Source organism: Morchella sextelata, assembly GCF_020137385.1.
Source record: "Morchella sextelata strain SCLS chromosome Unknown scls_20, whole genome shotgun sequence".
In the NCBI taxonomy this organism is placed as follows: Eukaryota; Fungi; Ascomycota; class Pezizomycetes; order Pezizales; family Morchellaceae; genus Morchella; species Morchella sextelata.
The window spans coordinates 370557-397752 of NW_025408635.1; the positions used below are offsets into that span (position 1 = coordinate 370557).

Consider the following 27196-nt stretch of genomic DNA (forward strand, 5'->3'; position numbering starts at 1 on the left):
TGGCAACAAGTTTTTCTTCGCATTTAGCGCAATGCGGATTCTTGATGGTTGAATCGTATTATTTAATCTATTATGATGAAGAAGAAATCCTACTTAAACTAGATGGTACATATTGTTACATGATAAAAGTACACCGCCCCAACTTCATTCCCCCATCCCCACTCATGACCACTCACTGCCTACTCTTGATGATATCTGCCGCCTTCTCCGCCACAGCATACACTGTACTTTGAATGTGTGTCGCAGGAGTCATCGGAATAATTGACGCATCCACAATACTCAGATTATTCACTCCATACACCTTCAACGTACTATCCACCACACCTCCATACTCCCTCCTCATCATCGAGCACGTCGAACTCGGGTGCGCAAAAGTCGGGGTTAGCGTTGCTCTAATCGCTGCCTTGATTGCATCATCCGAGTTATTCGCTGGGTCTGGTGTGAGCGCCTTTGCACCTAGCGCCTGGAGGGCTGGGGTATCATATAGCTTCCACACAAAGCGGATGAGCTGCACCATCATGTCCATATCCACCGGGTTACTCATAACACCGTAGTCAACGACGGGAGCAGCCCATGGGTCGGTAGAGTTGATGTTGATGCTACCACGTGAGAACGACTTCTCGAGGCCATTTCCACCGCCGGCGGAACCACCAAAGGCGATTTCTTGGACGGCGACACGGCCGCTGGAGATATAGTTCGCAAGGAGCTCTGTTTGGCGCTTGTGACCCTCTAGGATAGTGGAGTCAGTGCCGGCGGGGTAGAAGTCGGCTGGGTTCTGAGAGAGGGCTGTTTGCATAAGACTGTTGGCGATCGACTGGGAGCTGAGCTGGGGGAGAGTGTTGAAGGCGACCGAGTTACCACGGGAGATGGTGTATGGGCCCTCACGCTTTGAACGGTATAACGCTAGTTGCTCGGCGGCATATGTAGCGTTTGAGGTAAGGAGTGCAGGGGTGATCGGGTAGTCGTTTGAGACTAGGGTTAAGATTAGAACTAATTCTTCCAGAAGAATTATATGATGAAGGGTACTTACATGATCCTGAGAAGTAGAGCACAGGATGGTCCTGGAAGTTGCTTCCCACACCGGGAAGATCAACCACCGTCTTGATCCCCAAGCTCTCCAGCAGCTTCTTCGGCCCAATTCCGGCCAACTGAAGAAGCTGTGGCGTATGTCCTGTTCCGGCCGCCAATACAACCTCCTTCTTCGCAGAAACCTTAGTAGCAGTTTCACTTGCACTTCCGGCAAACTCAACACCTGTAACAGTGGTGCCGGACAGGACAAGTTTTGTCACTGTCTTTCCGGTAATAAGATGATAGTTCGACCTCCCCTTGGCCTCTTCGTAATAGCGTCTTGCATAGGAGCGTGTTTGGTTGTCATTGTCCAGAGAGTTAGAGACCCAGAATGCACCGATAGCATCACCGCCGGAGCCGTCTTGAGGAGTGGGAATACCAAGCTGCTTGAAAGCTTTGAACCAGTCCTTGACAGCTTGATACTGGAACTTTGGGAAACTAGACTTGATGACGCCCTGGTAGCCGTGGGCGCTCGCATCGTAGGTGATATTGAACTCGTCTGCTAACGCCTTATCCGGAGGAGAGAATGTTTCACTCTGAATAACTGTCAGCTTGAGCTCCCTGGAAATCGTATAAAGATACCTACCTTCTTGAAATATGGGAATATCCCGCTCCAGCCCCAACCAGGGTTACCTAGCGCCTCCCACAGGTCATAATCGCCCCTTGAACCTCGATCAAAGAACATCCCGTTCACGACGGTCCCCCCACCAACGACATGTGCAGCCAGGAGACTGTATGTGCGGTTATTGATATTTTTCTGGGGGATACAGGTAATGTTATACATGTACTTCTTTCCTGTACCACCCGCCATGCCAGGAACTAGAACTCCATCTTCCTGGTCATCCAAATTACCGGATTCAATTACCAGCACGGTTTCTAGTTACCAACGTCAAAAGTCAGAAAAAAGAAGAGGGTTAAAGTTAGGGAGAAGAAAACTGACTGGACGAGTTCTCAGTAAGCCTGTCGGCGACAATCAGACCACTAGTCCCACCACCAACAATAACATAGTCGTAAGACGCTAGGAGCGAGGTATCTCGTCCCACAAGCTGCGCCTTTGCAATTGGAGATGCTAGGGCAACTGATGCCAGTGATAGAGCAGAAACTAGGTAGGAGGATAAACCAGGCATTATGAATGAACGAATGTGAGAATGCGAAGAACGAGTGTGTGTATATTCTGAGAGATACTTAGAAATTGATGAGGGGAAAAAAGGAAGACCCAGAAGAGAACTTATATACAAAGACCGTACTCGTACTCACAATACCATATCATACAGTATAGCTATTAGTGGGGTACGCCACGTTTTTCGGTGACCGGGTATCGCGGTTTCCTCGTGGCCAAAGAGGTGAGAGTACTGATGAGGGCATCTTCGGCTTGAAGCGAGCGCAGAGTTTCACAGACACTCTGTGAGCTCTGAGGAAGTACCTATTAGTAGGGTATGCAGGGGATAATTATTAGATGTACCTACTACAGAGTTAAGATGAATGTTACCTGGGATCGTATTAACAATCTGCCTAGACCTGGGAACGCCTATCTCTACTGGAATAAGACTCCCTAGAAATTACAGCAGTGTCATATTAAACAGTGAAGGATCAGGGACATCTGGCTACCCATGTCGTGCGTATATCCCTTTACCCCACTGGCTTTCCCGAGTTTTTTATTCTTGGGCTTTTTAAATGGAAACTCGTTGACTAGACGGACTGACTTATACGGAAGAGGTTCATAAAGAGTCCCTCATAGACTTTCAAAATGTATCCTCTTCTACATGCCACCTGATAGGGAAAACCTCCACTCAAAGAAAAGAATGTTATCACGTTGTCAGAGCACCCTATGTGTATGTAGTCTATAATCGTTATATTTACATGTATATGTAGTTCTAATGGTCTTTTCGACCCAGGACAGAATTAGAGAATAGCCAGACTAGTGAAAAAGAGCTAAAGGAGAAGACTGACATCGCGTGTTTAGATGTAGATTAAAGGGAATACTTTAGCATGTAGTTACGGGCTCGCGGGGCTGGGGTAGCTGACAAAGGGGGCCGATACGTCTATTTGATTTGACATATATGCATGGGAGTCACTGGATCCATGGTCTTTGAGAACCAGTACTTTAGATATGATGGGCGAACAAAACAGCGCAGGCTAAAGTGAGTAGCAAGTCACATCGAGGTTTGTGCACGGAATAGCGCCACTAAAGCATCTCTATTTGAAGATTAGTATTAATATTCTAATACCTAGCTAGGATCTTTACCTAAAGATTTCTAATACACAGCCAGGGTATACCCAACTGGAAGGAGACTCTGATACACGTACTTCAGAGGGCATGATCAACGTCCTGGCGATAGATTTTTCAAATGAAAAAAACTAAACTCACATACTTCTTGAGCCAGGCTCGTTTCATCGGGTGATTTTGTGCCGATTGACGTCAACAACCTATATATCTAGAACAGTTCCTATCGTGAGCTCTCCTTTACATCTCAATATCAGTTTAAGCCCCTATAGAAAGACCTTCTATGAGTCGTAACCCCCGTACCATTTCTTTACGCTCGGCCGGCATCCGACACCTCATCCTGACACCATTCACCACCATCACGACGGAACCCGGTACGACCCAGTCCCGATCCCCTCGGTAAAGGAATGCAGCGCATTGCAGTAGCAAAATACGCCTCCCCGCCTAGTTGTGTAGAGTATAAATTATTTATCAAGTTAGGTACCTTTTGTTCCTGCACCGGCTTGAGATTTCGGAGATCGTTCTGAACTAGAGGGAGCCGAGTTTGAACGCCGGTGATGAATTTTTATGTAGGTACCCTCCAATGTATGTAGAGTAGTGCCTGCCTAGCTGCGCCCTGCATGTCCTTAAAGGTTTTTAGAAGCAAAGTCTCCCAGAAGAGGATCTCGACAAAGAAGGAAAGATGAAAGAGGATCGAACCCCTCCTACGGCCCGTCCTTCCTGTGAGAAGGTCCATTTAGACTATCCTGGTCCAGTAGTGTGAAGTAACGTAACGCATAAACCTAGAGCACATGTACTCTAGATAGTCTCATTAAACGAGCCTAACTAGTAGAGTACCTGGAGTTCAACCCCAAAGAACTTTAGCTACTCTGCGGGCCAATCCCTGATCCCAGCCACATATTAGAGTAAAATGTCGTACGTTGGGGGCGGGGGGCGCACACAAGCATTAATACCCAGTACCGCCTCCTTTTTGAACTTCTCGGGGTACGTTGAGGGGCCGCTTGGCGGGTGGCCGCCACACTTTATTTCGACGTCTCTATGGACCAATCGAATGCCACTCAATTATGACAAGGAATAAATAAAAGTAATTCAATCACGAGATTCACGGCGGTGAGGCGAGTGCTTAGTATTCCCTCTATCCCATAATATCGTTTATGAACTTTGGAGGCTGGCTGAAGGGGAAAGGTAGCTTGCGCTTGTTTACTTATCTATTCAGCGTTTAGGGTAAGATTAGCCGGAATGGCGCTTGTGATACGTATAGTGCGGGTTGATATTGGTAAGAACTAGTGGTGACGCGTTTAAGTAATTGAGTAAAGATTCACCGCCCGTCTCATCATGCCATGGATAATTAGAAATGCACGCACGCACGCAATGCACTGGCCAGCTGGACTCCATTACCGGGAGAATCTATCAAGAGACTATCGAGCAGTTTACTTACTACCTACGGATACTTGTAGCTAGAGTACATATACTCACCTACGTCCTTCTCAATTACGCAGCTTGGGCTAGTAGTAGGTCAGTACTCACGGGTCATATCTATCTCCATTTATTTCCATTTATTTATTTATATTTCATTTTCAAATGTGTCCTGTTAAACCCTCTATTTTACAGACTCTCATCAATGTGCCAGCAGAAGTGTTATCACTTTTTTACTAACTGAAAGCACATATATGTGGTCTAATCAGATCTAGACAGAGTGCCACTCAAGCCACGATTCATGAGGTGTCTCATTTTCCACCACCGCCGTAGTATGACATCAAATATCAGCTGAGGAATCTAATGAATCTCTCCTCTGTTGAAAGGTCCGGGTGCAGTAAACCATGAAAAATTCGATCTTACCGTGCCGCCTACCATTGTTCCGGGATAGCGGTTTCTCCATCTAGAATGCCTGTGTATCCTGACATCGATGAAGCCACAAATTCTCCGCCCTTCGTCTTGTAAAAAATATGGCATTGCGACATCGGTTATGTATGGTAATTACTCATGTATAAGGGATGACTCATAGTTGGAACAAGGAGGCTTAGCGCTAGGATTATGTAATCAGGGGATCACGTGGTACTAAGAACTATCTGTATATAAGGAGCAACAAACTCCCATAATTGTCGCTGGAACTCAGCAGCGCAATAGTATCTTCTTTGCACTATAAACATATTCCTCACAAAGGTCACGTGTTCAAACCCTCCTCAAGTCGTCTATTCTCCCACACTCCAATTCACAGGTTATGAGCCCGGGTTCTGCCAAATAGAATCCGCACTACACCATCGCCACCTCGCTTAACTCAACAACACTTCATACAACATCATGCCTTCAGGTGGAGAATCGTCATCCAGTGCTGCTGAGACTAAACCCTCAGAGACCACAGCCACCAGTAACATTCGTCTCAAGTTTGATGGACTCCCTAAACTTCAAGGGCAATCCAACTACCAAACTTGGGCGAGTGCCTGGAGGATAACGTTCGACGCTGTAGACTGGTGGGAAGCATTGAGCATCGAGAACCCTGACGAGAATGACACCGAACTCAGCAAAACCGAGATAAAGAAGGCTCGTTGTAACGGGGGTCCTTTCTAAGAGAAATAGATTTGTATAGAATAAAGACGGCCGTGCAAGATAGACAATCAGGTTGCAGATTATTCAAAGATACTATCGCTAGAACTCAATAATCTTTAAGGGCTCTGCTACCGATGAGAACTTGGTTTTTCTTTCTGATGAAGACTGGAGAGAATAGGACTGAAGGGCGGGAATGAACCTGAGTACTTATACTCCGAAGGCCTCTGTTCTCTGCTCCTAACTCCTTTACTAAGTTCCGGTGGGCCTTCCCTCAGTACCGGAAACAATACCACCGCTACCCCGCTTTTCTCTAAGCGTCAGCAGGTGTTTCCGATACCCAAGGCAACCACCCTTAGTCAAAGCCTTTGTAACACCTGCAGCCTTGGTTGCCACACAACTGAGGACCTGCATGAATGAGCTGCCGCTCAGGTGTAAGCTTAATCATTGCTGTAGAGCTTTCGCTTATTGTAGACTTCCCTAGCATAGTCCCTGCCCTTCGGCGGACTTATAATGCACCGAGGATACAGAGGATCACCGGTCAATCAGAGCTTCACTCTGGCCGGTCTTCTAGTCACTGGCGAGGCATAGACTCGTCAGTCATTGCTCCCATGAATAGATCCTCTTCCTAGCGCCCGGAATGTAGTTACTCTAACAGCTGGTAGCTAACCACACTGCCGGTACTTGCATATCACCGTGCAACTGGCTTCTAACAATAGCTCTCAGCATGTAACCGGGCCCTGTGTGTACTCATACACCAGACAGTTGAAATGGCTCCGTTACACCACTCCCCTCTTCCAGGATCTTGGTCTCCGAGATCTATAACCATTCTATTACCATTCTATATGACAAGAAACTCCGTGATATGCAAGGAAATGAAAACCCAAAGGAAATAATCTACACCCCAACAATCCGCTTGTCCTTGGGTTTCTTAGGATACCTCATATGGAAATCCCGAAGGGCTTCTTCAGCACTCTTCTTGAGATGCTCCCAAGGTTCCCATGTAGCATCCTCGTTCTCATAACCTTCCCACAGCACTAGATATTCCACTCGTCTTCTCTTCTTATTGACCCGGCTATCAGCTACCTCTCGGACAACCCAGTTCTGTTCTCCCTCAACCTCTTCGGGTTCCGGTGGGGGAACTCTTCTCTCAGGATCTACCGGTGCTCTGTAGGGTTCTAGGAGAGAGACGTGAAAGACCGGGTGGATTCCCATCTGGGGGGGAAGAGAGAGCTTGTAGGCACGGGTACCAATAGCTTCTAAGACCTTAAAGGGTCCCATCTTCTTCTGATCCAATTTTCCCAAAGGCCGCTTTGTTTGCACATTGCGCCGGTCCAACATAACTTCATCTCCGGGCTTGATTTCAGGTGGTGCCAGGGCATGAGCATCATACCACCGGGCCATCCTTAATCTAGCTTTACCCAAGCTGGCGTTCATAGCCTGCCAGATAGATTCCCATTGAGAAATCATGACCTCACTTGCTGGATTGTTCCATTCTACTCCTTCCTTTGGGGCCGGCCAGTTGGTCCTGGGTTCATATCCATAGTTGGCATAAAAAGCCGATACTTTGGTAGACTCAGAGACCGCCGAGTTATAAGCATACTCTGCCAAAGGCAAGAGTTCTGCCCAGTCATCCTGTTGATATGAACAATAACTCCGCAAGTAATGTTCCAGGGTCTGATTAACTCTTTCTGTTTGACCGTCCGTCTGGGGGTGGAAAGATGTGGACATCTTCAGCTTCACATTGAGGAGGCTCATGAGAGATTGCCAAAAGTGAGAAATGAACCTGCTATCTCTGTCCGAGACTATGTCATCAGGCAAACCATGGAGTCTCCAAACTTCCTTCAAGAACAATTTAGCCAAATCTTCCGTTTTATTGAGGGTAGGAAGAGGGATGTAGTGTGCCATCTTCGAAAAGCGGTCCACTATTACCCAGATCTTTGTAAACCCACTAGATTCCGGTAGTCCCACAATGAAGTCCATAGAGATGGAAGTCCATGGCCGATAGGGTATCTCCAACGGTTGGAGCATACCAAACTTCTTGTGTCTTGAGGTCTTATTCCTCTGGCAGCTGTCACAGCTCCGGACATATTCCTCAACATCCTTATCCATGTTGGGCCAAAAGAAGTTATTTTTCACCCGCTCTAGTGTCTTAAATTGGCCAAAATGACCAGCCACCTTAGAGTCATGGGTATCGGACAGTATTTCCATCTGAAGCTTCTTGTCCTTGGGTATGTACCATCTATTCTTGTAGAAGATGAGACCGTTCTTGACCGACAAGTTCTGGTCCAAATTTGGTTTCCTTTCAACCAGGGAGCGGTGCAATTCCTGCCAGAAACTATCCTCTTTAGCAGCCGTGTATAGGCGCTCTAAGAATGTATTCTGCAATTGATTCACCCTGACAGCCCCTAGCTTTGCAGGATCCAAAACCAATTGACCTGGCCTAAAAAAGATCTGTGGCTCCGGCTGCAGAGTTTCACCTCCCTCTCCAAGGCGGTGATCCCAGCGCCTAGATAGCACATCAGTCTTGCCATTCTTTTCTCCCGGTCTGTAGACAACTTTAAAATTGTAGCCTGCGAGGTCCTCAGACCATCTAGCTTGCCGCCTAGTGAGAACCTTGGTAGAATTAAAGTACTCCAAGTTCTTGTGGTCTGTAAAAACCGTGATCTCTTGCTCACAAGATTTGAGCATGTGTTCCCATTCCCGGAAAGAGGCTACAATAGCTCCCATTTCCTTATCATGAATGTCATAGTTGATCTCAGCAGGGGAGAACTTCTTAGAATAGAATGCCACCGGATGTAGCTTCCCATCATCCCCATACTGAGAGAGCACCGCTCCCTTGGCAAAATCACTGGCATCTGTCTCGACCACCGTTCTCCTACTAGGGTCAAAATGAAGGAGGATTGGAGCGCTTATAAACAGCCTCTTGAGTTCTTCAAAGGCCTGCTCATGTGCTGCTGTCCAATACCATTTCTTGTCTTTTTGCAGGAGGTCAGTTAGTGGTTTGCAAACCTTACTGAAGCCTTCAATAAAGCGGCGATAGAAGTTTGCAAATCCGAGGAATGCCTGTACTGCCTTGATATTCTCAGGGACCGGCCATTCCTTAACTGCCTCCACCTTGTCTTCTGACATAGATACTCCTTGTTCCGAGATATGATAGCCTAGGTATTCTACTTCTCGGACATGGAAGGATGTCTTATTGATCGAGGCACAGAGCTTAGCTTCCCTAAGCTTCTGTAGTACCTTCTTGACCAATAGCTCATGCTCTTTCTCAGTCTCCGAGTAGATGAGGATGTCATCGATATAGACAACTACTCCTTCATCCAGTAGTTCCTTTAGCACATCATTGATCATTGCCTGGAAAGCGGAGGGAGCATTGCATAGGCCAAATGGCATCACATTGTACTGATACAGTCCATAGCGGGTTCTGAAAGCGGTTTTCCACTCATCACCTTCGGCTATCCTGATCAAATTGAAGCCATTCTTCAGGTCTATCTTTGTGAAGATCTTGGCCTTGAACAACCTGTCTCTGAGCTCACTCATGATAGGCAGCGGGTACTTGTCCTTGACAGTGACCTTGTTCAAACCTCTATAATCCACACAAATCCGCAAAGTCCCGTCCTTCTTAGGAATGAACAGTATGGGTGCCGCAGCAGGGCTATTCGATCTAGAGATCTTTCCTGAAGACAACTCTTTGTCCAGGTACTCTCGGAGGGCCTTCAACTCTGGAGCGGAGCATGGGTATAGCGGGCCAAATGGGGGAGCGGTCCCAGGCAAGAGTTTGATCTTCAGATCATTATGGGAATGCGGCGGCATTTCCTCAATCTTCTCTTGACTGAACACATCAGCCCAATCCCGGTATAGGTGGTGTATTTTCTCGGCAATATCACCTCCGTCCTCATCATGCCATACTGAACCAACCAATTGATAGACTGTCTCTTCTTCTTCCAACATTTGGTATGGAGAGATCAGTTCAATCTTGGTGGCCGCTGGGAGACAATTCTGCTTGCAGTAGTCACTCCTCCAGCTCATGGTGTTGAGTTCCCAGTTGATGTCCGGGTTATGCTTCCTAGCCCAACTAATTGGCAGGTAACCGGTCATTCCTTCTTCCAGTGTAGCCACCTCCCATCGGAGTGTCTCTTTATGATCTCCCATAGTCATGCGGACCGGGTGAGTGTAATACTCGCCTCCTCCCATCATGACATCTCCTTGAGCATCAAACATTGTCAGAGGTTGATCCCGCCGCACTAAGGGAATTCCATGTTTCCTGACAAAACTCTGGTTGAGGATAGCTCCTGTACAACCGGTGTCAAACAGAAAAGACCCTTGGGCGCCTTCATCCTTTCCTTTGACCGTCCATGACAGTCCTGCCTTTAGTATAGGTCTTTTTCCATGTACTGGTAAGGAGGGAAGCCTCTGTTCCAACCTTCTTTGCTTAACAGCGGGTTCTGAACTTGTTTCTCTTTGTCTTTTCAACATAGCTAATAGCTTCGGGCACTACTAAGATCAGAGATCCTTTGGTTCTATTCCCAAGCGGTAATATAGCAGATATATTGTGTAGTAGTCTTTTTAGCAGTGGTTTGGAAGTGTCTTGGTAGCAAAATGTAACTTTGGTAGAGCACTGACAGACCAGCTGTTTCGGGTCTTAAACCCATCCTCAGAGTGCTTGGAGCAATCAAATAGGCGGAAACACAATCATAATTTATTCAAGAGAAACATAGAAACCAAAAACCCATATAAAAGAAAACTAGTAAACATAGACTAAAACAGACACTTTTTCTACCAGATGATTTCATTGTCCGAGTCTTGCTCAGGCTGAAAAACAAAATCTTCTGTAACCTCCGGGAGTACAACAAGTGGATCTTCTGCTACTACAGCAGCCACTTTAGCCTTCTTCTGAGAGTTGGATTTGCCATTCCCTCTTTTCCGTTTTTGTACTCTCACTGCTGCCACTCGGACAACAGTAGGTTCCTTGGACCAACAATCGGTCCATTTGTGTCTGGACTTGCCGCACTATTGCACAAGTCAGTCTATGCACTCTACCAATAGGGAGTACCGGAAGGTCATACCTTCAAGCATACTTCTGCTTTCCTTCTTTCTTCTAGAATATCCCCCGGGATACCCTTCAGTTCCACCGCTTTGTCTTTAGGTCCTGGAGTCTTCTGAGGTCCGGAGGAGCTCGCAGCTTCTCTTTTCCTCTTAGGCTGCTGGTCCTTCTGAGTGGGAGGATCTTTCTTGGTCCGAGGGTGCGCTTTCTCAGCTGCCATCCCTTGGTACCTCTCATGGGTATGCCCTAACTCTCTTAGAGCAGCTATCCGCTCCATCAAGGACTTTGGCTTGGGGTTGAAAAGAGCCCAACTCATGCCTAGGTCCGGAAGGAGGGAGTTATGGATCTTATCATCCACCAACTGACCCTCATAGCCAGTCTTCCACATCAGCTGAATAATAGTATTCAGGAAGAGGTCTATTCCTCCTCGAGCTGTGTGGGTGAGGGTATTCCATTGGGCTACAGCATCATCTCTAGAGATGGCTTCACCGAAGGCAGCTCTAAAAGCATCCACAAAGGAATCCCAGCGCTTCCATCTCTGATCCAACTGCACCGGTATTCCAGCAAGGCGGTTGGCGGAGGCTTGATCAATTGAATTGTGGTATGCCTCATACCATCGGATCGCTGCCTCCCCTTCCATCAAGTTGCCTGCATATCGGATCTTAACCTCCTCAGAGGTAAATGACAGGCTCTCAATGGAGAACACATTCTCACATTGCCGGATGAAGGTTTCCACTTGCTCCGCCTTGCCTTGGAACTTTGATGGTGGTGGTGCCTTTGGTTCTCGAGCTCTGGTGGAAGTAGAAGGGTGGGAGGTGGTCGGAGGTTGATACTGCTGGGACATCATTGCCAACAGATTCTTCTGTTGCTTCTCCAACTTCTTCTTAAGGTATCTCCGCCAACCTCTTCTGTTATTACCTTCTGGTTCCGAGTCTGAGCTGTCAGAATTATCCGAATCTCCTGGGATGGGAGCACGGGCTGCTGGAGGTGGAGGGTTCTGATTTCCGCCACTTCCTCCTTGTGCCTGAGGTGGAGGGGGAGCAGCGGCCGCAGCAGGAGGGGCCACAGGTGCTACTGGTGCCGGGTTGCTAGCCAGTGGTGAGGTTGCTGCTGGTTGAGCAGCCCCAGACATGGTAAACCTTCCTGGGTTCCTGGCTAGCGGACTAGGAGGTCCTCGGCCTGCACCTGAGAAGAACTCTCCTTCATAGTCAAAGGATCGGTCGGCTCCTCCAAGGAGTGGATGTGTTCCACCGAAGCGGCTAGGTGGTAAGGGTGAAGCCCCCACCGCTGGCTGTACAATAGGGATAACTCTCCTAGTGGATCGGACCGGAAATGCTGCAAAGGGGCTGGTCTTCCGCTGCATTGTTCTGGTAGCTGCTCTGGAAGAGGACCTGGAGACTGAAAGTGGTGCCGGAGTTGCTGGTCTACCCACCACCAACCTTCCTTCATCAAGAGCTCTCTGTATCTCGGCAACAAAGTCTGGTGGAGTGGCCGGATTTGTCCACTCAATCTCCATGGCATCAACATCGGCATTTAGTTCATCTCTTTCTGCATACTTCCGGAGCTCTTCCTGAACAGAGTTGACTTCCGACCTCATGTACTCTAGAGCTTCTGCCATCAGAGCATTCTGTGCTGCCTGGCGCTCTTGTACAATGAGCAGTGCCTGACTGCCTCGGTTCAACTGACTCTGCAAGCTATGCTGGAGGTAGGTCTGAAGCTCTGTGAAGAACTGTTGTAAGGGAACCTCATCGGTATCCTGCCAGGCAGGCTCACAGCCGGGAATATAGGCCTGTAGAGCGGTCCTGGGTTTCTTAACAAGCTGTGTCTGCCCGGTGGCATCAAGCTGGAGGGGCACCGGCTGCCATTCAATCTGAAGGGGTGCATCTGGAGCCGAGAGGGCGGACATTTTGTATAGAGGAAGAATAATCTGAAGGTGACTTGAGCCTTAAAGATTATCTGTAACGGGGGTCCTTTCTAAGAGAAATAGATTTGTATAGAATAAAGACGGCCGTGCAAGATAGACAATCAGGTTGCAGATTATTCAAAGATACTATCGCTAGAACTCAATAATCTTTAAGGGCTCTGCTACCGATGAGAACTTGGTTTTTCTTTCTGATGAAGACTGGAGAGAATAGGACTGAAGGGCGGGAATGAACCTGAGTACTTATACTCCGAAGGCCTCTGTTCTCTGCTCCTAACTCCTTTACTAAGTTCCGGTGGGCCTTCCCTCAGTACCGGAAACAATACCACCGCTACCCCGCTTTTCTCTAAGCGTCAGCAGGTGTTTCCGATACCCAAGGCAACCACCCTTAGTCAAAGCCTTTGTAACACCTGCAGCCTTGGTTGCCACACAACTGAGGACCTGCATGAATGAGCTGCCGCTCAGGTGTAAGCTTAATCATTGCTGTAGAGCTTTCGCTTATTGTAGACTTCCCTAGCATAGTCCCTGCCCTTCGGCGGACTTATAATGCACCGAGGATACAGAGGATCACCGGTCAATCAGAGCTTCACTCTGGCCGGTCTTCTAGTCACTGGCGAGGCATAGACTCGTCAGTCATTGCTCCCATGAATAGATCCTCTTCCTAGCGCCCGGAATGTAGTTACTCTAACAGCTGGTAGCTAACCACACTGCCGGTACTTGCATATCACCGTGCAACTGGCTTCTAACAATAGCTCTCAGCATGTAACCGGGCCCTGTGTGTACTCATACACCAGACAGTTGAAATGGCTCCGTTACACTCGTAAACAAATGCACAGCCTTCTCATCTCTGCTGTATGCGAAGAAATACAACCAACAGTCGTCTCCGCCGAAAATGCATTCTACGCATGGAAGGCGCTCAAAGACCTCTACGATCGTGTCTCACCCAACACCACGATCACCCTCCTCAGCCGCGTCCTAGACACGAAGATGCAAGAAGGCGGATCACTGACCGAGCATCTCGCGACCTTCGATGCGAACTGGAATACTCTCAAGTCCAGATGCCAAAGCGCAGACCACAAACTCGCTCAGGCTCTCCTACCCCTCACCAAATCTAACGAAGCCATGGCGGCATTCCTCCTAAGTTCCCTACCCAAATCGATGAGCAACGTCGTCGACAACATCCAAACCAAACAGGATGTTACCTACGAAGACGTACGCCAACGACTACAGAACCTGGATGAGGTAGCCCCTCAAACAGGGAACAAGGTACTCCATACCAGGAGTACCACAAGCGACAAGGAATGCACCTGGTGCAAGAAAAGGGGACAGCCTTACAAAGGCCACGAGTACACGGAGTGCAGAAAGCTCAAAGAACAGAACAAGAACAGAAAGGGAAGGAGAAAGGACAACTCGGCATCGGTTGTAGTAAATGACTCTACAACCACTATCTGTATGGTACGCCACGACATCTCCCAACCCCTTACTTGGATCCTTGATTCTGGAGCGACCTCTCACGTCACACCCTTCCAAGACCAACTCATCAACATCCGACCTCACACCGGCAATGTCCGAACAGCTGATGGAACCAACCACGCTGTCACCGGAATGGGAAGCGCTAGTTTCAGCTGCCACCTTCCCGATGGAAGTAGATCTTCCATTATCCTCACCGATGTGCTGTTGGTCCCAACCTTGGGAAATGTGGGATTGGTCTCCGAAACCGTGCTCGACAAAAAGGGATTTAGAACGGAGTCAGGAGGAGGAAGCAAGTTGGTTACAAAAGAAAAGAAAGGAATAATTTGGGCAAAATTGGAGAAGGGACTTTGGAATGTACAAGTAGTTAGCAATACAGTTCGTTTGACCTCTTACGATGAATGGCATCAAGCGTTAGGCCACCCTGCGACACTAGAAAACTTGTATCACGACATTCAAAGGCTGCCTCCCAAACCAGAAAGTTTCCACTGCAGTCAATGTGCACTATCAAAAAGCGTACATAAGAAACCTGCACCAATTAGTACTAGATCCAAACGACCATTCGAACTAATCCACTCCGATCTATCTGGAAAGTTCAGTATACAGTCACAAGGAAAATCTCAGTACTATATGTCCTTCATCGATGATTTCACCCGCTTCGCATGGATATACCTCCTGAAACAGAAAGAAGACGCAAAAAAGGCCATCAAGGATTACGTTACAAGGATCGAGAAACAGTATAGCACAACAATACTGAGATTCAGAACGGATGGTGGTGGTGAATACATCAACAAGGACATAACGAACTACTTCGATTCACAAGGAATAGTTCACGAACAGACTCCCCCATACACTCCTGAATCTAATGGAGTTGCAGAACGATTCAACAGGACGGTAACCACAATGGTCAGGTGCATGATCATGGACCACCCTAAGTCGTTATGGGGGGAAGCATATGCAACAGCTGTCTACCTCAAAAACAGGCTACCTCACAGTACGCTTAAGGGAAAAACCCCCTTTGAAGCCCTGAAAGGAACCAAGCCAAGTATACAACACCTTCAACCATTCGGCAAAAAATGCTATGTCCACATCCCAGAAAACTCTAGGCCAGCAGGAAGCAAACTAGCACCCCGAGCGTATGAAGGAATCATAGTTGGATACTCAGACAGTAATAAAATATACCGTATCTGGATAGGAACACAACATAGGGTAATTGAAAGTCGGGACGTCACATTCCCCCCTCCTGAATCAGGGGAAGTCTCAGTGGAACTCGACTTCATCCCCAGCCTGAAACCAGAAACGGCAAATGCACCATCAGACGACGGATACGAATCAGAAGACAGGTCTGATCCAGAACCCGAGTCAAATGCAATCGAAGAGAACCGTACAGAAATGCCAGGATTGTTCCCGGAATCACCGGAACTGGTTAGAAAACCACCACCGGCTACACCAGACAAGGGAAAACAACCTGCCGTACCTATGGGACAATCGCGAGACCCAAGAGACAACTGGGAGAAAATTCCAGCACCAGTCGTACCATTCAAAGGTTTCAAAGGAAAATATCACGGGGACTGTAGGCGATAGACTATGGTGCCAAGGAATACAACCTAGGTAGTGACGTAGACGTGAACGTAGACGTAAAGGTATACTTTGACTATGGACTATGGGGCGGCTCTACCTGGTATGATAAACCGGTTGGAGCCCTATGACGTAGTACGGACAAAGAATAGTATTCGTGGAATAAAATACAGAGGTTGCGTAAGGAAGAAAGAGAAGAAGGAGAACAGACAAAAGCACAAGACAACGCCCCCTTATATATCCAGCCATAATCCAACGATGACTAATACCTTCGCGTAACAGAAACCCAAAGAACATAACAGAAATCCCCATTACAAATCCTAATTCCACTGCACGATACCTCCTTCCCTCATCCCAGTTCATCACCTAGCCGAAATACGTAGCTGCCGTTACAGACCACGCCCCCCCTCTAAGGCCTACCTCCTGGTAGGCTTAGGCTTCTCTGGATAACGCTCATGGAATCGACTAATAATTTCAGGTGAATGTTCAAGGTTCGATAGCGGTTGCCAGGAGGCTTCGTCATATCCCATATATCGTACCAAATATTCAAATCTTCCTCTTCGTTTCCTCGAATCCAAAATATCTTCGACTTCCCATTCTTCCTCCCCTTCGATTTCAACCGGAGGTGGTGGTAATCGTTGTTGTCCTGGTAAAGGATCATTCGCTTCAGGTGACAATAACGAAACGTGAAATACTGGATGAATTTTCATCGACCGGGGAAGTTCCAATTCGTAAGCATAGGGATTAACGATTCGTTTAACGCTATAAGGTCCAATACGTTTCCAGTCGAATTTCTTAGAGGGTCGCTTTGTTAGAATATGACGGGTCGATAGAAAAACCTTATCTCCTAAATAATATCGAGGAGCTGGAGTTCGATTCCTATTGGCTGATTCTTCTTGTATCCTTTGCGCCCGGAACATTTCTTCTCTTAGGAAATCCACCACATCCTTCATTTCCCTTGCAATACGATTCGCTTGATCCTCCGCCGTCGTTCGACCATGTTCCAAAGGCCCAAATGTTATCCTAGGATTCCTTCCCGAATTAGCATAAAAGGGGGAAACTTTTGTTGTTTCGGAAACGTGGTTGTTGGTTGCAAATTCAGCCATCGGTAGCCATCGGACCCAGTCATCTTGTTGATAGGAAACGTAGCTTCGGAGGTATTGTTCCATTATGGCATTAATTCTTTCTGTCTGTCCATCTGTTTGGGGGTGGAATGCAGTAGAAAACTTTGGCGAGATTTTCAATCGATCACAAAGGGACCTCCAGAATTCCGCGACGAACTGTGTTCCTCGATCGGATACCATAGTGTCAGGTAATCCATGTAGCTTCCAGACGTTATCAATATATAGCCTTGCTACTTCCTGTGAGTCCGCCTCCTTTGTTGTTGGTATCAGATGTCGCATTTTGGTTAGTCTATCTACCACGACCAAAATCGCATTATACCCATCACTCTCAGGAAGATCAGTCACAAAGTCCATCGAGACATCTGTCCAGGGTCCATCGGGAATTGGCATAGGGCGAAGTACTCCATAAGGTGCATTGTGTGATGCCTTGCTACGGGTGCACACATTGCAATTCCTAATATACTGATCGACAAACTTCCGCATCTGTGGCCAGTAATATTCTCGACTTAGGAGCTCCAAAGTCTTCGCTCTACCCGGATGTCCTGCAGATGGTTTATCATGATATTCTTTTAAAAGCCTTAGTCGAAGGTCATCGTCGTCTGGTACATATAGCATGCCTCGATAAAGCAGCCGACCGTTGTTATCTTCTATACATTCGGCAAGTGAGATTTTGTTTGAGTGGCGTATGCCATTCCGAAGCATATTGAGGACCTTGTTTGGGAAACTATCCACTTGGTAAGCTTTTGAAAATAACTTCTCTACAGTGGACGCTCCTTCAGCGGATTCATTTGACAAAGAACCCGCGAACAAACTTAGCTTGGTATCCAAATTTTTTCGCTTCAGAATCACTTGACTCTGATGCGTTAACCGTTCATCCCCCTCTTTAGGTAGGTCACCTGACCTCCTAGTCAATGCATCTGGTTTTGTTCCTTGTTTTCCTGGCCGAAATTGTATAACGAAATCGAAGCGTGAAAGAAATTCGGACCAACGGGCTTGTCGACGATTTAACAATTTTGTTGTCATAAAATACTCAAGATTCCGATGGTCGCTAAGAACTTCAATTGGAAATTGAGCTCCCTCCAGATGATGTCGCCATTCTTCAAAACATCGTATAATTGCTAAAAGTTCTTTATCATAGATTTCGTAGTTGCATTCTGCGGGAGAGTGTTTCTTGGAAAAGAAAGCAACTGGATGTAGGATTCCTTCGTTGTCACGTTGAGATAGGATTCCTGCTGAAACATAGTCGGATGCATCAGTCTCTATGACAATTTTTCGATCTGGATTGAAATGAGCTAGTATCGGTGCCGTTGTAAACATCTTTTTCAAAGTCTGAAATGCTTCCTCCCTTTCATCCGTCCATTCAAATTTAACGTTTTTCTTTGTCAAGGTTGTAAGCGGGGCAACAATTTTCGAATATCCCAAAATAAACCGTCGGTAGAAATTTGCAAATCCTAGGAATACTTGAACATCACGAAGGTTTGTCGGTGTAGTCCATTCCAAAACATCGATAACTTTCTTTGGATCCATTCTATTCCCATTCGGAGCAAGGATTAAACCAAGATATTTTGTTTCCTGAACCATAAATTCACATTTTTCAGGTTTAAGGTGAACATGATTTTCATCAAGTACCTTTAGAACCTTCTGAATATGTTCTTTATGTTCTGATAGGGTCTCGGAATAGATAAGGATATCGTCTAAGTATGCTGTTACGAATTGATCAAGGTAGGGACGTAGAATATCATTGATCCAATGCTGAAATGTGGCAGGGGCATTAGCTAATCCAAACGGCATTACTGTATATTCGAAATGTCCATATCGAGTTCGGAATGCTGTTTTCCATTCATCTCCCTCCGCTATCCTGATTTGATTATATCCCCATCGTAAATCCAACTTAGTATAGTATTGTGCTCTTGACAACTTAGCCAGAGTTTCTTTCAACAATGGTAATGGATATCGATTTTTAATTGTAATCGCATTTAGGCCTCGATAGTCAACACAAAGTCGAAGGGTTCCATCGCTTTTCTTCACAAACAGTATGGGTGCTCCCGCTGGTGATTCACTGGCTCGAATAAATCCTTTGGGTAAATTTTCATCAAGATATTCTCGTAGTGCTTTTAACTCAATTTGAGATAATCCATATATAGGTCCATATGGTGGTCGTTTGCCTTCCTCTAATATTATCTCGATGTCATGAGATGGTCGATGTGGTGGGAGAATTGAAGCATCATATTCTTTGAACATATGAAGACGATGGTGAAATTCTTTCGGTACTAATTGTTCGATATCGATAGTGGATTTCTCGGTTGCTGAAACGATGACTGTATGGTGTTCCGGTAGGGGGATCGAGATACCATGAACAATAACTGCAGTTCCACTGAGTGAACAGTGTTGACAACAGCTTCGAGAGTCAAAAACAAGTAGATTTTCTTTTGGTCGAATCGTAACATCGTGTCGTCGCATCCAAGGTATCCCCATCACAATCGGATAATGTCCTAACTTCGTTACAAAACATGGCGCCGTCTCCCGATGACCATGAATGTCTAGCGAGACATCGACAATATGGGTAATTTTTCCTGACTTAATAGGCCTTCCGTCTATAACGTCTACATGGCGAGGTATTTTAAGGGGGGTCATTGTAAGATTGTTGTGGCGTGCAAAGGATTCATCAATGAAAGCATATCCTGATGCTCCGGTATCAACGAGAGCGTAGGTAGGTATAAACGAATTTTTATTCTGTGAAATCGAACAAGTTACTACAAGTTGATTTCCATCCATTTCCTCCTCTGATACCGAAAAACCAGAAATACGCATCCTGGAAAAATCCTTAAACGGTCCCTGGGCTAAGCCACTTAGTGCAGGGACAAATCTTTTGCCGACTCATTATCGCTTCCATCATTTTCTTCCACTGTCAACGCCGCTCCTCTCATCACAGGCCTCCTTGGTTGATTTCCAGTTGCCCTCGCTTGGGGGCAATTTCTAACCATATGCCCGACACCTCCGCAATAGAAACATCGGCCCTCAGCTAACCGGGCGTTTCTTTCGGCAGGGGTAGGGCGACGACGTCCTCCAGACAGATCCATGGGTACATCACCTCCAGGACGGAACGAGGGGTGATTCTCAGTGGCAGGTGGGTTGGCAGCAGGGGCAGCAGGACGGGGAGCAGGAACAGGATTTGTTGGTGGAGGACGCGGAGCCGGGGTCGCAGTAGTAGTCCAAGGTTTTTTACTACCTCGCTTAGCTTCCGCCGCCCGTCGTCGGTTATCCAATCGTTGCAAGAGTGTTGCACAACCATCTACCGTTGCAGGAGTCTCATGGTGTATCATCGATTCGTCCAGTTCCCCATTAATTCCTTCCATCAAAGCCTCAATCCGAGAGACTTCATCCATACCCGACTCAGCAGCATACCGTTGGAACTCAGCAAAATAATCGGCAAAAGTTCGAGTGCGTTGTCTGATGTTCCGAAGATTTCTTCTAGCTGTACGCATTCGATCGGGGTCCCCAAAAGCTGTATCCAGAATCTCATAAAACCGTGTCATAGAAGGTAAGGCAATACCTTCTTCTCCCATGTACTGTAAAAACTGATTGGCAGCAGCACCTTCCAATCTGCTGAACGCGTACGATAACTTAGACTGTAGTGTAGGATAGCGATCGGCATTTCCTAATAGCTTAAGTTTCATTTGTTGCTTAAATAAGTGTAGCCTTTCCCGGTCACGATCTCCCCTGAACACATCGGGGTCTGGGAGTTTCTCCGACCGATAGGTGGTACCGGTAACTGGTGGTACTGGGGGTACAGGTGGAGCATTGTTTCCAATAGGTTCTTCGTCAGGGGCCACAACCTGAACAGCAGTTTGTTGAGCTCGGGCAGCAGTAAGATCTCGTTCAAACATTCTTCTTGCCCTCTCAGCCTCCGCTTCTACCTCTTGTAAATCCATTGCATATTGAGTGAGACCGTTTTGACACTGTTGAAGAAGCGCATAAGCTTCAGCTCCGACAACATGATCGACCTGTGGATGCGCTTCAAAAAATCTTTGGAGGTTATCGTTGAGTTGTTGATGATCGACATGGACATGTTCCGACATTGTAGGCTATGGTGTTGTATTGGTTGGCGATAGAGGACGCAACCTACGTATCACGGGGACTGTAGGCGATAGACTATGGTGCCAAGGAATACAACCTAGGTAGTGACGTAGACGTGAACGTAGACGTAAAGGTATACTTTGACTATGGACTATGGGGCGGCTCTACCTGGTATGATAAACCGGTTGGAGCCCTATGACGTAGTACGGACAAAGAATAGTATTCGTGGAATAAAATACAGAGGTTGCGTAAGGAAGAAAGAGAAGAAGGAGAACAGACAAAAGCACAAGACAACGCCCCCTTATATATCCAGCCATAATCCAACGATGACTAATACCTTCGCGTAACAGAAACCCAAAGAACATAACAGAAATCCCCATTACAAATCCTAATTCCACTGCACGATACCTCCTTCCCTCATCCCAGTTCATCACCTAGCCGAAATACGTAGCTGCCGTTACAGAAAACCACTTGTGTCAACGACACCCAAAGGTACACCACCACAACCTCCAAAACGATCAGATCGAATACGCCAGCGAAAAAATAGAGAAATTGAAATAGAAGTACGAAGGAAGGAGTATGACGAGAAGGTAGTAGAACAACAGAAGTTACTTACAAGTTATATCGAAGATGTGAAAGAAAATGGCCCAGGAAACAAAGCCACTGAACAAGAATTAATCGATCAATACAAAGAAGACTTCAGACGTTATAGGGCTGAGTTAGACACGGAATATCAAGACGTATCCAAACTCCCCCCGAACTACCATATACACCTCGTAACAGAACCTTCCACCTTCAATCAAGCTATGCAGAGCGACGATCAACACCTATGGAAAAAGGCGATACAGACTGAGAAAGACGCCCTTGACAAAGCCCATACCTGGGATATTGTCAACAGACCATCCAACCGAGCAGTAGTCAAAGGAAAATGGGTATTCAAAGTGAAACACAACGCGGACGGAACAATCGAGCGGTACAAAGCAAGGTACGTTGCTAAAGGCTTCACCCAAGTACAGTACCAAGACTACGATGAGACCTTCGCCCCCGTTGCACGATATGATTCTCTACGGCTCCTACTGGCACTAGCTGCACACAACGGTTGGATACCACAACAAATGGACGTGAAGTCAGCCTTCCTGTATGGTGTACTCAAGGAGGAAATCTACATGGAACTGCCTGAAGGCTACAGGCAGGACAACAAGGTTTGTAAACTTCGAAAATGCATATACGGACTAAAGCAATCACCCCGTGAATGGTATGCTTGCCTAGCAGACTCCCTTCAACGGAAAGGATTCGTCCCAGCCAAATTCGACCCATGTGTCTTCATACATAAGAACCACCATCTATACATATCGGTGTATGTAGATGACATCATGATATTCGGACCCGACTCCCCATTCAGAAAAGAAATCAGACAACTACTTAAGGCAGATTTCGAATGTACGGATCTCGGTAACTCGAAGTTCATACTGGGAATAGAAATAACGGTAACCAATAACGGTATCACACTATCACAACGCGCATACATCAACAAGATCTTGGATAAATTTGGAATGAGTAACTGCAAACCAGTTGGTACACCACTCGAACCGAACCTCAACCTTCACAAAGGCGAACCGGAAGACCAAATCGAGAAACCAACTGAGTACCAATCCATAATAGAATCACTGATGTACGCGAGTATAGCTACCAGACCTGATATCACCCATGCCGTTACTGCTCTCTCCCAGTACTCCTCATGTCCAACCGAGGACCACTTACGAGCAGCCAAGCGAACTCTCCGATACCTTAACGGAACCAAAGACTGGAACCTGTTCTACCCGAAGGGGAATACTAGAACACTCGACGGATTCTCAGACAGTTCCTACGCTTCAGACCTAGATGACAGAAAATCGTTCTCAGGATACGTGTTCAGACTAGGGAAGTCAGCTATCAGCTGGAGAAGCCGGAAGCAGAAATCAGTCGCAGTCTCAACAACAGAAGCCGAATACATGGCCCTGTCTCTCGCAGCTCGACAACTGGTATGGATTCGTAACGCCTTGCTCGAACTCCAACAACAATACCAGTACTTCATACACGCCGACAACACAGGTTCTATCGAACTCTGTCGGAACCCACGCATCCACGACCGGTCCAAGCACATCGACGTTCACTACCACTATACACGTGAACAACTCGAAGCCGGAACCTTTGAAATCCTCTACGTCCCTACCGAAGACAATGTCGCGGACATAATGACCAAAGGACTACCAAAACCAGCTCACCAAAAATTGTCAGAATTGATACGATGTGGCAAGTGAGGGGAAGTGTAAAAAATATGGCATTGCGACATCGGTTATGTATGGTAATTACTCATGTATAAGGGATGACTCATAGTTGGAACAAGGAGGCTTAGCGCTAGGATTATGTAATCAGGGGATCACGTGGTACTAAGAACTATCTGTATATAAGGAGCAACAAACTCCCATAATTGTCGCTGGAACTCAGCAGCGCAATAGTATCTTCTTTGCACTATAAACATATTCCTCACAAAGGTCACGTGTTCAAACCCTCCTCAAGTCGTCTATTCTCCCACACTCCAATTCACACGTCTTCCGTTAACTTCCCTTTTGTCTGCCCCCGGACACCTAAACGGGTGTTTTGTTGGGTCCTTTAGATGGCTACCGCAAGGCAATTCCAGCAAAATTGCACGCCTTGCATTTCCTACAGCATAACAAGCTTTCCCAGGGCACTGTTCTTGGGAAGCTATAGGTATTCTAGGTGTGCTCTACCTACATGTGCCGCAGTTCAATGATTACTTAGGCACTATACTTCGCCTATGTATGCATTCAAGCACTGAAACAACTTGTAGAGAATGATCGGTTACCTATGAGACATGAATCAGGTTTCTCTGGACTTAGTCCCCTGGCGTTACATCTCTTCGCTAATTTATGTAACGAGACTGGCCAATGTCACGGACCGCTAGTTCCAGCAGAGGAGAAAAATAACCCGAGGAATTTCACCCCCGGAATCTTCCCGGACAGCTGGGGTAAGAGACATGAGACATTGCATCATGGATGGTGTGAATAAATCAGGATTCTTTGGCGCAATATGGGGCAATCGAATCATTTACAGTCGCACCTCGTTATGCCGTTAGCGTATTCTGGGAGCCAAACCCCTACGAGATAGCAAATATACGAGACAGCAAATAGTTTTTGGTAGAGAAGGGCAGTACCTGTCCCGCAAATCCGTACGAGACAGAAAGAGATCCGAGATATCGAATTACGAGATAGCGAGGTGCGGCTGTACGTGCTTTTTTGCCATAGGAACAGACACGAAACTGAAGATACCTAGATACAGCAGTACTTACACTCATAAAATATGTACTATGATCTATTCTACATATCCACGTGTGTAATTCATTTCCCACGACCGTTATTTTGGTCATTGAAGTGTCGACTTAACTAACTAGGTACTAGGTACTATCTGTGGATTAATGTAGTGAGCTCCAGGCCGGCTCCAGATGACCCGGCCCCGCGGCCGCGAGACATATATTTGTTTTTCCTGCATTTGGCTCAGGAGCAGAGACATGCCCGTTTTGCCTACCTACCTGCGTGGTCGGTTACCAAGTAAGTGAGATACAATCTGAGAAGGTAGTGGTCTGCGTAGCTATTGTCAACTGAAACATCTGCCGAAGCGAGTCTTACCAAGTTGTCTCTAGCGAAGGTCGCGCAAGTCTCTCTACATGGATCTACCGATGAATCGACATCTCTCATGAAGCCGTGAAGATTATTTACCACAATGGTATTTTTCCTTCGTAGATCGGTTTACGCCAGAATATCTCCGTATGCTTCGGAATTCACACGCGGTCGTGCACGAGCAGAATCATCAAAATTTGATCCTATTGAAAAGAAGGGTGACTGTCTTGGATTACATACATGTCAAATACTTACAAGGTGAAGGTCTGAGGGTTGAGCAGGATAGCAAATCTTACCTACCTAGGATCGGGGCACTACTACTATGTATGCATACTTTAGAGTACAACACCAGGGGCACAGATAAAAACCAGGCTAAAAACAGCCATAGGTAGGGATATTACTACCCAGGCGGACAATTCATCCAGAAGGTGGGGACCAAATCGATCAGAAGGTTCTTGTGTGCTTCATTTGCTACTTTTCTGCGGAAGAATCTATTGTTTCTGTACCTTCACCTTTCCTTCTCAATTCCCTGCACTGGCTGGCAGCGGTACGGTGTTGGTACTAATACATATTCGATACCAAGATCCACAATCTAGAAATTCGATCACATATTCCTCAACTATCCCACTTGTCTTCAGTTCTTCCATTTGTTCGCCCGCCATAACCTTAATTCCTTCTTCACTAGGCCTTTGAGCCTTCCATCTCGTCTCTAGCCAGCCATGGCGACAACCCCTACACCAAACTACATTGATCCGCCCTCGCGCGCAGCAATGGTTGTGGGCACAAACACGGGCATGATATGTGCTGCTGGTTTTTTTGTGGGGTTGAGAGTTTTTACGAGGTACAGACTCACGAATTTGGGGAGTGACGATATCTTGATATGTGTGGCTTGGGTATACAATGTCTTTTCTAAGAAATATAGGTTGCATTGATAGTTACTGACATACAACTTGAACAGCTTCTCTCATTCTGCATGACAATGGCCATCATCTTCTGTATGTTCTCTCCATCTTCGTTATATTCACATCAATACTAAATAATACGAACTCTTACACTAACAAGCCCCATCTAGCGACTAAATATGGCAACGGCCGGCACACCTGGGATGTACCCCCAGAATGGCGCTCAATGTCGGGGAAACTGGGATACACATTCACAGCCCTTTACAACCCAACTCTCATGATGACCAAGACGTCTATCCTCGCATTTTATATCAACAAGTTGGGCAGCGAAGAAACCTTCCGCAAGGTGTGCTGGGTCACAATGGGATATGTTATTTGCAGCAGTACAAGTATCTTTTTCTCGAATATATTCCAGTGCTCGCCAATACGAGGCGGATGGGACTATACGGCTCCAGGGCGGAAGTGTATCAACGTAAGATCCCATATGCATGCTAGAATGAAGAAACCAAGGAGGTCAATATATCGTGAAGCAAGAGGCTAACTTGAAGGTTTGTCAATTAGACTACCCCTCTGTACTATTTCTCAGGCGCAAACAACCTCATAACGGACCTCGTCCTCCTATTCCTCCCCATGCCCGTGATTTGGAAGCTGCGTCTCCCTCTTCGCCAGAAGCTCGGCCTCGTAATGGTCTTCTCCATGGGTATTTTTGTCACCTGCGTTAGCATAGTCCGCATCCACATGGTCAGCGTCGCGATGGTGAGCAAAGATCTCTCCTGGACCGGCTCCGTCTCAAGTACCTGGTCCGCCGTCGAACTCAACGTCGCTATTATTTGTGCGTGCACACCTGCTTTCAAGCAGTTTCTCACATGGGTTGCACCGGGCATCCTGGGCACTAGTATCAAGAAAAGTGCATATTATGGTAGCGGCGGGTTGAGATACCATACGAATGATGGCACCGGCGGAGTGGCGGTTGGGACGAGAAAGAGTCACTTAGGAGGGCTTGGGAGGACGGCGGGCGCCGGTGCGACATGCACCATCACCGCCACGCATAATAACGACAGCGAGGAGTATATCATGCATGATCTGGCGGGGGAGCCGCATCAGGGAATGGGCATCAGCGTTAACAAGACGGTTGAAGTTGTGGTACAAAGTGAGTCTGTGAAGGACGATTCGACGAGTTCCCAGGGAAGAAATGTTGCGAGAGTGGGCAGTTGGTAGGCTTCTCTCTATCTCTCTCTCACTATTTATTTATTTTGTATATTTATAGGCGCAGTTGATTTTGTGGATGTGTTGACGTCTCTGTAGACCAAGTGCAGCGTTGGTTTTTGTAAGTTTTTTGACGGCGCAGGCGTGGGTCTACTCAGTTTAGTCGGGGAAGCTACCTCTCCCTCTGATTATTGTCCCTTTCCTTTGTATTCTTTCTCTGTATGTACAAGATATTTTAGTTCTTAATCCCCGACGAGGCCAGAAATGTATATAACGATTATCAAACAAATAAACACAAACTAATCAAACATTGACAGCGGGTCGGCTCGTCCGAAGTGCCAAGATGCCCATGCCCGGC

The 27196-nt window shown here is 46.8% G+C and overlaps 8 protein-coding genes across 8 annotated transcripts; 4 read left to right on the forward strand and 4 right to left on the reverse strand.

Annotated features, from left to right (window-relative positions):
* Positions 1-172: 172 nt before the first annotated feature.
* On the reverse strand, positions 173-2195 carry H6S33_006319 (uncharacterized protein; the record flags this gene model as incomplete). Its single annotated transcript, XM_044838006.1, has 4 exons — positions 173-972; positions 1031-1604; positions 1655-1944; positions 2009-2195. The coding sequence occupies 4 exons, from the start codon at positions 2193-2195 to the stop codon at positions 173-175; spliced, it is 1851 nt and encodes a 616-aa protein (XP_044689846.1).
* Positions 2196-5593: 3398 nt separating this feature from the next.
* On the forward strand, positions 5594-5860 carry H6S33_006320 (uncharacterized protein; the record flags this gene model as incomplete). The annotated part of the gene is made up of 1 exon (XM_044838008.1): positions 5594-5860. One exon carries the CDS (start codon positions 5594-5596, stop codon positions 5858-5860), a length of 267 nt encoding a protein of 88 aa, XP_044689847.1.
* An 873-nt stretch (positions 5861-6733) lies between these two features.
* H6S33_006321 (uncharacterized protein) lies at positions 6734-10315 on the reverse strand (the record flags this gene model as incomplete). Its single annotated transcript, XM_044838009.1, has 1 exon — positions 6734-10315. One exon carries the CDS (start codon positions 10313-10315, stop codon positions 6734-6736), a length of 3582 nt encoding a protein of 1193 aa, XP_044689848.1.
* A 3317-nt stretch (positions 10316-13632) lies between these two features.
* H6S33_006322 (uncharacterized protein) lies at positions 13633-15858 on the forward strand (the record flags this gene model as incomplete). The annotated part of the gene is made up of 1 exon (XM_044838010.1): positions 13633-15858. The coding sequence occupies one exon, from the start codon at positions 13633-13635 to the stop codon at positions 15856-15858; it is 2226 nt and encodes a 741-aa protein (XP_044689849.1).
* Positions 15859-16268: 410 nt separating this feature from the next.
* Positions 16269-19787, reverse strand: H6S33_006323 (uncharacterized protein; the record flags this gene model as incomplete). The annotated part of the gene is made up of 1 exon (XM_044838011.1): positions 16269-19787. The coding sequence occupies one exon, from the start codon at positions 19785-19787 to the stop codon at positions 16269-16271; it is 3519 nt and encodes a 1172-aa protein (XP_044689850.1).
* Positions 19788-19825: 38 nt separating this feature from the next.
* H6S33_006324 (uncharacterized protein) lies at positions 19826-21055 on the reverse strand (the record flags this gene model as incomplete). The annotated part of the gene is made up of 1 exon (XM_044838012.1): positions 19826-21055. One exon carries the CDS (start codon positions 21053-21055, stop codon positions 19826-19828), a length of 1230 nt encoding a protein of 409 aa, XP_044689851.1.
* Positions 21056-24413: 3358 nt separating this feature from the next.
* On the forward strand, positions 24414-25326 carry H6S33_006325 (uncharacterized protein; the record flags this gene model as incomplete). Its single annotated transcript, XM_044838013.1, has 7 exons — positions 24414-24442; positions 24512-24661; positions 24730-24742; positions 24821-24836; positions 24995-25054; positions 25119-25158; positions 25314-25326. 7 exons carry the CDS (start codon positions 24414-24416, stop codon positions 25324-25326), a joined length of 321 nt encoding a protein of 106 aa, XP_044689852.1.
* Positions 25327-25449: 123 nt separating this feature from the next.
* H6S33_006326 (uncharacterized protein) lies at positions 25450-26850 on the forward strand (the record flags this gene model as incomplete). The annotated part of the gene is made up of 4 exons (XM_044838014.1): positions 25450-25623; positions 25689-25725; positions 25803-26104; positions 26194-26850. The coding sequence occupies 4 exons, from the start codon at positions 25450-25452 to the stop codon at positions 26848-26850; spliced, it is 1170 nt and encodes a 389-aa protein (XP_044689853.1).
* Between the last annotated feature and the right edge of the window lie 346 nt (positions 26851-27196).